This window comes from Rattus norvegicus, chromosome 18 (genome assembly GCF_036323735.1).
Source record: "Rattus norvegicus strain BN/NHsdMcwi chromosome 18, GRCr8, whole genome shotgun sequence".
Lineage (NCBI taxonomy): Eukaryota > Metazoa > Chordata > Mammalia > Rodentia > Muridae > Rattus > Rattus norvegicus.
The window spans coordinates 52081138-52093220 of record NC_086036.1 but is presented as its reverse complement, the minus strand read 5'-3'; the positions used below and the strand labels follow the sequence as shown (position 1 = coordinate 52093220).

The 12083-nt window shown below is 42.0% G+C and overlaps 1 protein-coding gene across 1 annotated transcript in view; it reads right to left on the bottom strand.

Moving 5' to 3' along the window:
• The window catches only part of Gramd2b (GRAM domain containing 2B), a 97929-nt gene extending 86836 nt beyond the window's left edge, over window positions 1–11093 (bottom strand). Inside the window, exon 1 of the mRNA NM_001014011.1 lies at window positions 10937–11093. Within this exon, the coding sequence (NP_001014033.1) occupies window positions 10937–11058 (122 nt within the window). The 5' untranslated portion in view covers window positions 11059–11093. The remainder of the gene's footprint in view (window positions 1–10936) is intronic.
• Window positions 11094–12083: the final 990 nt, after the last annotated feature.

The window sequence follows — 12083 nt, the reverse complement described above, 5'->3', positions numbered from 1 at the left end:
TATCTCCACCCAACAATTGAAGAAAGTGACACACACACACACACACACACACACACACACACACAAATATTTCATAAGTTACAAAACCAGTTGTACACCAGGCAGTGGTCCTCACATAAATGCCCACCCCTGCCAAGAGATGCTACTATGCTTTCATGACAGTTTAGAATCATTACCCGCCACATTTCCTATCTTACGCTTCCCCAAAGCACTCGGAGCACCTGTCACCTCTCTCTTACATAAATGGTCCCTGACAGGTTTCAGTTTTCTGTGTCTTCCACTTAATGATCCTATTAAAGACATTTGTGTTCATTCCACAGAAACCATACTTTCGAAGTGTGTGTGTGTGTGTGTGTGTGTGTGTGTGTGTGTGTGTGTGTTATGGGTATGTTTGTATTTTCATGTGTGCATTTTGTATCTGTGTATGTGGGGGTCAGAGGTCAGTCTCCAATGTCACATTCCTCAGAGGCTGTCCACCTTGGTTTTTGGGATAGGGTCTCTCACTGGGACCTGGGGCTGACCAATTTAGAGAGGCTGGCTTGCTGACTAACTCCACAGATCTCTCCAGCAACAAGAGACTACTACTCGTGCCACCTCCTCCTCCTCCTCCTCCTCCTCCTCCTCCTCCTCTTCCTCCTTCTCCTCCTTGTCTTCCTCCTCCTCTTCCTCCTCCTCCTCCTCCTCCTTCTCCTCCTCCTCCTCCTCCTCTTCCTCCTCCTCCTCCTCTTCCTCCTCCTCTTCCTCCTCCTCCTCATCATCATCTGAGGGCTAGGAATAAAGCTCAGACCCACCACCCTTGGGTTTGAGTGGCAGGAACTTTTCGGAATGTTGACTGTTTTCCTGGGGTATGGTATATGGGATCATCAGTGAGAATTTCTGTCTGCTGAGACAGGTCGACTGATTAGAACTGCAGTGATGTGGAGAGGTTGGAATGTTGCAGGTCCAGGGCTAATTACCTTATCACAGCTAGCTTTAGCACCCTGAACAGGCATTTGTCTACCTCTGTGTGGGAACTAACATCCTGTGACTAATAGATTAAAACCCTTTTTGGAATCTATTAATTTATCAGACAATGAGCTTCCACCAACCCCAAAGCTATGAACGTAATCAGATAGCATCTGAGGCCTATCGAGAAACTTCCCCCATCTCCCTTTATCCACTTCTGATGTTCCCACCCATGTTTAATGTTTAAACTTGCCTTGATTTATGACTTTCCTTGTTCTAGAAAAGTATAAAACTTCATGAAACTGCTTCCACCTTGAAACACGGGATTTAAGTTAACCTAAATCTGTGTTCCTGGGCTGAGGTCACTCAAAATGCCTCCGGAATAAACTCGTATTGCCTTTAAGAAAAGAGCTGTGATTTTGTTTGCGTAGGCAGGAATCATAATTTAGATTGGGGTTTTGGGAAGTAAATCTATCAGGAGGAGCTGAGGCATATCTGTCTCCTGGAAACGTGCAGAATTGCTTGGCAGTCAGTTTCGGGTCAGAAATCCCAGATTTCTCTTTAAAAACAGTATGGTGGCCATTTCTGATGGTCTCTTCTGGGACTTTAAAAACTATCCTAGGTGAGACCATTGAATTCTGACAATAGTGGAATGATTTGATTCCAAGCCAATGAAGTGAAGCTGGCTAGGATGGGTCCATTAGGGCATTCGCTCCCTTAGCTAATCTTGTTTCTCTTGGTTCTATTTCCTTACACAGGTAAAAATGCAGGCGACTTGTCACTTCCCTTCCTTATCTAAGCAACGTAGGGAATGGCTATAATCTAGGGGCTCTCAACCTCCCGAAAGCTACAACACCTTAATATAGTCTCCCAGGTTGTGGTGACCCCAACCATAAAATTTTTCTGTCGCTACTTCATAGCTGTAATTTTGCTTCTGCTATGAGTAGTAATGTGTTTTCTGAAAGTGACCTGTGTGGAAGGGTCACCGAAGGGGTCTCGACCCATTGGTTGAGAGCCACTGCTGTAATCCAGCTGGTACACTGAAAAATGATCAAGTTTATGGATGCATTCCCAAGCATAAGCCACATTGCACACACAAGAGACAGTCATTTGTGCTGGGCTCTCTGCGAGCACGAATTCATCTGGTAATGCTTCTGCAATGATCCCCAAAGGCCCACAAACCTTCTCCCTGCTTCGTACTCCACAGGGTTGCAGAGGAAGTGACTCCTAAAAGTTCACTACAATTCTCCTCGCCTGCTTTTGCTTTTGTTAAACACGCATATTAAATAAATATCAAACCAACAGAGACAAAATCACATAAACACATCGGATATTTTTAAAAATCTCCTGACAAAGTAAGGGTTTTTAAGTTGAATTAATCCATGTGGGTTTAAACTTTACAGAAGGGCAAAAAATTAGAGCATAGGCGATTAGATCATGCTTTTCTTTTAAAAAGAAGTTTTCAATGATCTGTAAGTTTTTTTTTCTTTTTTTCGGAGCTGGGGACCGAACCCAGGGCCTTGCGCTTCCTAGGCAAGCGCTCTACCACTGAGCTAAATCCCCAGCCCCCGATCTGTAAGTTTTAATAGAGCGAAAGTTTCTCAAACCCTTTTCAAAATTTGGCTTTCTTATACTTTTTCATTTTTCTGCCAAAAAAATTGAAAGCCCAATAACAGAAGTGACTTCCCAGCCAGCGTGACTTCCTTATGGTGGCCAATCTGGCCAAACCACATCTGTTCCTTAACTCAGCACTATAGAGTGTGTGGCTAGTGTCTGACTACCCACACAAGAGCACAGATAAGCCTTGTGCACAGGGCTGGGCAGTTATATTTAGACACAGATGCAGCCTTCGAGAATCTGGGGGTTATTTAACTTTAAGTTTTTCTGTAAGAAGCATCATGACTAAAATTTAGGCATAAAGGTATATATATATATAAAATGGAATGAGAAAAAAAATCAAATTATCAACTTGAAGAAGGCAACAGATTCTATAACATCTCCAAATCCTCATTCAGCTCGAGGATTACTTAGTTACCAGACGGAATCTATGAAATATTTTTATAGTTTGTGTCCGTAGTTTTTTCAAAGTTAAATCTGTCATCATAAATGCTAATCGACATGACGCACAGATATCAAGAATGTATTTGTATTCTTTGAGGGTAGTCCTCCACTCCCAAGTAGGAATTTTGACAAACTATTGTGTGCAGTTACCGTACAAAAACAAAAACAAGTCTTAGTTGTGTCATCTGAGTCTCGTCTTTATAGTCTCCCAGAGGTGACTGAGCAATCGTAAAAATGGTGTCTGTCATTTCACATGTACACATCTGATGATGGGAAGGACTTAACCAAAGCCTAGCTTCTGGCTCCGTGCATTTCAAATCTTCTCTTCTCCTACTCACAGGCCTCTGATTTACAGCACCTATAGGGAACATTCATATTACAGTATTATCAGTGGGCCTGCATCCCTGTGCCACTAAGCAGGGTAAATTGGCTTAGTAAGTGTGTGAATATTCCTGAGCTCCAGATGGTCAGCAAGGTCTAATGTGCACCCAGAGATAAAGGTGAATTGCAAAAATACATTCCACAAACTCTCAGTGAAATGAGTCTTCAGACAGCATTCCCTAGATCAGAATGTCAATGATGCCCTTGGCTATTCAACCAGAGGGGAAAATTATCAGAGAAGGATAACAGTCAGAGCTGCAGTTAGAACTGTGCGAGTGTGTGTGAGAGCACCTCACTACAAACTCCAGGGAACCTGGAATGGTAAGTGAGAAAGGTTAAGCTATGCTAGCTTGATAAAGAGTAAGTAAGCAAGCAAGCAAGCAGGCAGGCAGACAGACAGACAGAACGACAACCATGCCCCAGTGCAATGCATTGTGAAAACTGGGCCTCAGAAAAGTCCCCCAGAAGTTGGACAAGGGCTTTTCGGAAGGTGTATCTTGAGAACCTGTTCTGTGCTTTGAGGCTGTGGGGGACTGTGTGTTGATGTTGGGTGAGAGGCACTCTCTTGGCAAGGATAGCTGCTAAATGTCTATCCTCCTTACTTCGAGAATTCTGACTCTCCTAAGGAAGAGACCTCCTCATTCCAACCTTCAGAGTTGCAACCCCCTACACCCTCGTGTTTTCATGCTCACTGCCTTCTGCATTTGCTTGCCCTTTCTTTCTGAGGTTCTCCTGCAGTCCTGCTGCTCTGATCCCCTTCACAAAAATGCTTGCCCCCATGCCCAGGAAATCAGTGACTACTACCTACCACAGTCTTGCTTTCTTAGATTGCTACCAAGTCCTCTTTGATACTGGAGGAGAGAGCAGAGAGATTCACTGTCTCAAGACTCAGGTCCCCGTAGAGTCTAAACTTCCCTCATGCAGCAGTGGCTCCAGTGGACAGGAATGAAAATGAACTGTGACACAAAGTCTACTGGGTTCCTGCTCTTCAGGTGCTGTGGAATGCCTGTACTTTGCATCTGGCTGACCAAGAGCGAAGCTCTGGGAAAGGAGAGAGCACAATGAGAAAGAGGAACACTCCCGTTTCCACCTGCTGGTGGCAGCTGCTAGAGTGGAGGGGTAGAAGGAACTCCCTCAGGTCACCAAGCTGAGTGTGACTGTGTGGTTATCTGGAACAGTCCCCAAACTAGAGCTCAGGAACAGTCGTCAGGCATGGCTGGTCCTCTTTCCTGCATTCTGACACAGCTCTGCCTCATTCGTGACCTGTAGGGTTAGCATCAGGGATTCTAGCTGCCTGGGCCAGTCTTCTCCTAGTGTCCTTCAGATGAAAATGCAGAACTCTCACCTCCTCCTGCCTGGACGCTGCCAGGCTCCCGCCTTGATGATAATGGACTGAACCTGTAAGCCAGTCCCAATTAAATATCTGTTCGCAGCAGTAAAACCCTAACTAAGACAGCCACACATGTGTATAACCTCAGTACTATGTGGGCAGAGAGAGGAGGATTGCTAGGCCTTCCTGGATGCCAGTCTAGTTCCCAGATCAGTGAAAGACCCCGTCTTAAGGGAGTAGAGTAGATAAGGTATAGTACACCAGACCCCTCCCCCCAACACACATGATAAAAAGAAATATATTAACATTCCTAATGATTTTATTATCTACAAAGGAAACCTTTTAAAGCCTATAAATTATAAAAACTAATAAAAGGATGTTGAATAAGATCGACTTAGAGATGTGCCCAAACACACATGAACACAATTGCACTTAAACACACACATCACACACACATGCACATGCAAAAACCCTTCAGACATTCTAGAAACCTAAATACATTTCTATACAGCATTAACAAAATAATGGCAAGAAAATGTCTTTTCAACAGCAGCATAGAATCCAAGCACCTATAAATAAGTATAATAAATGATCTATAAGAGTTTTGTGTGGAATGTTTTAAAATTTTGTCGATGGTCATTACAGATGACCTAAGTAAATGGAGAGAGATACACCATGTCTATAAATATGGGTATTTATGCTGTAAAGATGTCAAATTTCCTTAAATTGAGCAATTGGTTCAATATCATTTCAATTAAAAATAGAAGTCAATCCCAAGGCTTACTAGATTAACTATGCTCTTGCATTACCAGATTTTTTTTTTTACTGTAATGTGATAAAATTTTTTAGGATGTATGCCAGTCTGACTTTTCAAATAAGGCACAAGAAGAAAAGCTAATCAAGAAATAATGTAGAACAATTCAGTATCTAAATAAAACACTTTTTTCCCCCAAGATAGGGTTTCTCTTTGTAGCCCTAGCGGTCTTAGAATTCTTTGTAGACCAGGCTGGTCTTAAACTCACAGAGATCTGCCTGCCCCTGACTACTGAGTGCTGGGACTAAAGTTATGCACCATCACCACCTGGCCTAAATAAAAATTCTAATTCTGTTAATACCAGGAAACAAAGATATTTCAAATGTAAGAAGAATCCTACCTTAAAAGGAAACATTAAACAAACAAACAAACAAACAAACAAACAAACAAGCATTCTTGTAAGGTCTTCATTACAGAAAACCACAATCAATTACAATATGGAATTGTGGAACTTAGTTCCAGTGGCTACATCTACAAAACTCTCCCTCACCTAAGGCACAGGCAGCATTTGGGGAAGGGAGCCAAAAGACAGAGAGAGACAGAGGATCAGGGAGTTTGCTGTGAGACAGTTTCCTAGTAATGTCTGAAGCTACACCAGCAAGACTGCCCAAACATGAACTGAACAAGAGTGATATCAATATGCGAGCTAAAGTGGATGCGGGGAAGACCGTGGGGCCTCCACCCTGTTCAAAGACAACTACAAGCAACTAAGAAATGCTGAGAATGGAGGAAATAGTCTCCCCCAGTGAAGAGCTCTCAATTAGTTATGCAAAACCAAATGGTTAGCCCTGAAAACACACATACAAGTAATGTTATACAGACTGATATATATATACATATATATATGAATATAATAGCAGTTAATGCAAAAGGAGGCTATAAACTTGAAAGAGTGCAAGTTGGGGTATGAGGGAGGGTATTGAGGGAAGAAAGAGGAGGAAGAATGATGTAATTATATTATATTAATTATATTATAATCTCAAAGAATAAAAAAAGTAATGGAAAAATAAAGTCTTGGACATAGTGTGAAAAGACAAATTTGAATGAAACAAAAAGTGTTACAACACCTGCAACTGATAAAAACCTTTTATTATGCAGAGTATTTAAAAACTGTCAACAAAGGCTGCAGAGTGGGCTCAGCAATTAAGAGCACTGATTGCTTTTCCAGAGGTCCTGAGTTCAATTCCCAGCAACCACATGGTGGCTCACAGCCATCTGTAATGGGTTGATGGGTCTGATGCCCTCTTCTGGTGTGCCTGAAGACAGTGATGGTGTACTCACATACATGAAATAAATAAATTATAAAAAAAAGCAAAACAAAAACAAACTGTCAACAAGAAGAGAAAGATACCCCTAAAGAAGTAGATGTTAAACATGACTGGCAGCCATGTTGAAGTGATATTCCTTTTCTTTTTATGAATGAGAAGCTCACATTAAACCTGCACCTGATGCCATATCCTAGCTTCTAAATTGGGGAAACCATGAAATGAAGACATTCAAATGCCATGGAGCACCACGATGGCTGTAGTGTAAACCACACAGTACGTTGGAGAACAATGACACCAATGGACAAGTTGTTAATAGTGTTCACGACCTGTGACGAGCATAACAATCTTCTCCTGAGTGTTTACCCCTGCGGCACTGAAGCTTAGTGCCCCAGGAGACATCAGTCTCATGATGCTTGTATTAGCAATGACATTAGAAATAACGCTCATCTGAACTGAAATCACTTCATACTCTCCTCTCCTCAGGGCATCTGCTCATACTTGGAATACAGTGCTAACCTTCAAACCTTCCTTTCTGCCATGTACCTCTCTTCCTAGATTCCTTAAGATTTCTGTCTTACTTAGGGGTATTATTGCTGTGACCAAACACCATGACCAAAAGCTACTTGAGGAGGAGAGTGTTTATTTCATTTGTACTTTCTTTCTTTTTTGTTTTTTAAAGATTCATTTATTTATTATACATAAGTACAAGCTATAGCTGTCTTCAGATACACCAGAAGAGGGCATCAGATCTCATTACAGATGGTTGTGAAGCCACCATGTGGTTACTGGGATTTGAACTCAGGACCTCTGGAAGAGCAGTCAGTGCTCTTAACCACTGAGCCATCTCTCCAGCCCTCATTTTCACTTTCATATAACAGCTCATCATCAAAAGCAGATAGGGTAGGAACCCAATCAGGTCAGGAACCTGGTGGCAGGAGCTGATGCAGAGGCCAGGGAGAGGTGCTGCTTGTTCTACATGGCTTTCTCAGTCTGCTTTCTTGTAGAATCTAGGGCCTTGGTTCCAGGGATGGCACAATGGGCTGGGTCTTCCCACATCAATCATTAATTAAAAAAAATACTCTACGGGCTTGCCCACAGCCTGATCTTATGGAGACATTTTCTTAACTGAGGCTCCTTTCTCTCAGGTGACTCTAGCCTGTATTAAGTTGATATAAAACTAGACAGCACAATCTCCCTTATCTCTGGTATGTGCTTCTTTCCATACTGTTAATGATTGGCTCTTTCCATTGGGGTTGGTATCACATCCTTGGGGGTGCTTTTTACCACTTCATTTAAATTAGTTTCCCTGATTCATTTTTTCTCTTAGCTTTGACTTTTCTGTTAAAAACACTGATTTTAAATTATGCATTTATGTATATATGCACAGATCTATCTGTTTTTTCATTTATTTTGTTTTCTTTTTGCAGGCCTCCGATGTCAAACATCATCTCTATGAAGCTAAGGAGTACCCTTCTCTTCCTCATGATTGTATCCTCTCCACATAGTCTGGCCTACAATAGTTACTCAATAAAGCTTTACTGAATGGTATGCTTGAATAAAAATAATGCATGGATTCTATCTGTTTCTATTCAAGGTAGTTGATCTGAGTGTAAGCTTTATCAGCTCTAGTTCATGGGACATGTAAATGAAACTTTTATTCACCTGATGTAATTGTCTTGGAGGCTGACTGCTGAATAAGCTCACCCTTTCTAGCACTTTCTGAACTCTGGCTGGCTGTTTCAACCCAAGTGTTCTGGCTCAAACTCTGCTACAAGCTAACTGATTCAATCTGGCTTCTCCTGGCCTCTCACTGAATTGCTTTGCTTGGCCTCAAACTAACACTGGCTATTTGTTTTAATCTTTTGGCTCCTTCTTATTTTCTGGCTTCAACTGCCTTTACTGTCCTGCACTGAGTTGCATGAACTCGTGAATGAACTCAATTCCACTGCACTGAACTCACTGCACTGCATTCACTGCACTGTACTCACTGCACTGGCTCCCAACTCACTGAACTGACACACCAACTCCCCAGGGAACCCTGTACTCTCTCTGTGCTGCTCTCACATAGACTCTTTTCTGTCTGTTCTCCTGAGAATTGGGCATATTCTATCTCTGACTCATTCTGTCAAATCTTTCTCTGATTTGTCACTTTGTCTGCCCCTCAATTAGATGCCATTAGCAAACATGTCTGCTTCCTTCTATAAACTAACCTTTAAGAATTAAAGGTATATACTAAGGGTGTATCTGTATTCCAGCCTGATCATACTGTAATCCAGGGCATGTCTGCTTTCTGGCCAGATCATATAGGCATTTGGATGTGATCTCTTGCCAGAGCAGCTATGTTGCTGGATTAAAATTTCTCAATAGGAAGGATAATAAGATACAAAACAGCCACACCTACAAAAATGTCATATATATATATTTAGAATATAGAACATGTGTTTACTTGTTTATTTTATATCTGAAAAATTTAACTAATGTGTGACTGAACAGTTCAAAGTACTTTCAGTAATTTTATACACAAAACACCAGGGTCTTTTAACTAGACTAACGGTTCTTCAAAGTCTAAGATATTTGGAGGTATTTGTTAATGTATGTTAGATTGTTTCCAATACACATTTAAAAATAGCACTCATAAATACTAAAATGGAGAGCTGACATTAAAACTATGTAGGGGACATAGATCTGGGTCCTTCCAGAAAGATGGGGACATTTAGATTTGGGCACACTTTTTTTTGGTAAGGATTTTATTTTTATTTTACAATCATGGTGTGGGGATTTGTACATACAACATCAGTGCCCGTGAACACCAGAAGAAGGCAGCAGATTCCTTGGGGCTGGAATTACAGGGAGCTGCGAAGCACTAGATGTAGATGCTGGGAACAGCCCACCAGTCTTCTGCAAGATTAGCAAGTGATCTTAACTGCTCAGCCATTTCTGCATTTCTTTTTGTTCTACTTTTCTTTAAATTAAAAATCGTACTCATTATGTTTTCTTAAACCACAGCTACTAATATATTTTTGTTTGCTAGTGCACCTCGTTTTTCCTCTTTATTTTTGCATGCCAAAGAAGGGCTTGGATGGCTGTTCAACAGTCGGTCTAAGGAGGCAGCATTTGAAAGACCTTTGAAACTCTACAAAACATGAATACACGCAGCAGGGATTTTACATTTCATTAAAAAAAAACGTTATTTAATTTTATTTTCTGTGCATGAGTGTTTTGCCTGCATGCCTATTTTTGTACCACAGATATGCAGTGTCCAAGAAGGAGAAGAGGGTGTCAGATTCCCTGGTGTTGGAGTTAAAGACAATTCTGAGCTATCATGTAGGTTCCGAGATCTGAACCCAGGACCTCTGCAAGAGATGCTGGTGCTCTCTTAACTGATGAGCCAACCCTCCAGCTCAGAGTTTTACATTTTCAGTCACTCAACTAGCCACTGATGATGGGTGGAAAAATTAAGCTAACAACATGGAAACATATGAAAGAATTATTGAAACTAAATTAACAAGGAATTGAGCTTTCATTAGTAATATGTAATTACACAGTATCGGAGCAGCTTGTTGATATTAAACACAGCTAAAAAGGGACACATCCCGACTGTGGTCAAAGGTTCTGTAAGTCACTGTACAGTAAAGAGCTGAACCAGAGCACATAGTAGTGCTTTAGTATTTAATTAGAAAGGCAAAAAGAGGGCAATTGTCTGAATGTTTTAAGAACTACCACTTAAATAGTGTCTTAATAATAAGCCAGGGAAGTCTGACACCATAGTAGGTTTCTGTTTTGCCTAACTCCACTCCCTGAAAACCTACAGTAAGTCAAGAACTGAGGAGATTCCCAGTGTCTAGTTTTAGATATAAAAAGTGTATGGAAGAAAAATAAAAGATTAGCTTAATGGTGGCAAAACACACACACACACACACACACACACACACACACACACACACACACAACTTTAATTTCTTTTCTCAGTTCATATCAGTTCTCTCTCCACACCTTTCAAAGGATGCCTGGCCTATGAAGTCTCTTTTCCCTGGCCCAGTGCTCTCCAAGGAACTGAGTTCAGAGATCCCCAAGGGCCGCTTGCCAGGTGGCTGGGGGTGGCCTGGGGAACGCAATGGAAGGCCGGGATGTACCTACCTGAGAAACACGGAGCTTGGGCTGTCAGTGGAACTGTGTGAGGCCCCAGCACTGCTCTTCGGGCTGCTGGGAATCTCGAACTTGAACACCTCATCACTGGAGGAAATCGGTTTCTTCACCATTCTGATCTCGGCCACCACCACTTCAAGACGTCAGCTCAGAAACTCATTTCTAGACCTCTCAAATAAAGTGAAAATGGTTGTGTCTCAGCTCGTCACAGTGCCTGCCATGCAGGAAGTTCCTACCTGACTCTGATCAAGCCTGGGGAAAAAAAATTTTTTTAAGTTAGTTAATGAGTAACCTATCAGTATGACACAGCAGGGTTCTCATCCCACTGACATTTGCTCTGAAAGAGAAACAGGCGTGTTTGGGGAATTCAGCTCTGACACTTTGGTAATGTGAACACTGCTGAATCTGTGGACTTAGGTGGAAAAAAACCTATGGAAAAATAAACAGTTTAACCAAAACACAGACAGAGGAGCAGAGCTGGCTGCAGGTGGGCATTGAAAACAGGATGACCTTGCTAACAGCCCGAGCCTGCTGGGCAGGGTGAGGAATATAGATTTATTCTTTCTCCACACATACAGGAAGTCATCCTCATCAGTATGCCCGGGATGTTTAAAGCTTCGTGAGCCGTGGTCCTCAGGACCTGAAGGGACCTGGAATGTTGATGAATGTGACGAGGCAAAGTCAACAGGATCCAAACCCTCTGACTGTATACTCTGCCGAGTTACGGCTGGCCACAGCCTTTAGCAAAGCCTCAAGAGCAAAGACACTAAGAAGCAAGCGTTTGGGTCTCATCTCTGTTACTTGCTGACAGGGCAATTGGGCGTGGTATCAATCTCTACCTCATAGGCTTAGAAGATAATTACATGGAAGAATGCCCATGGTGATTTGTAACTAAGCATGCGCTGATAGACGTTGTACCCAAACCCAGGAAGTCCAGAGAAGAAAATTCTTTATGTGACAGTATTCAACCATTGAGATTTATGTGATGAAAAACACTGGACTCCTCCCCACCTCCCCCTCCTGGTGTTTCTACAGCAAGGAAGGTTTGCACCAGAGGAGTTAGGGCTCTTTTCTTGTGGTTTTTGTGATTAGTCAGTGACAGCGAGGAAAGTACAGATCTGGAATGCAGACTGCAGCA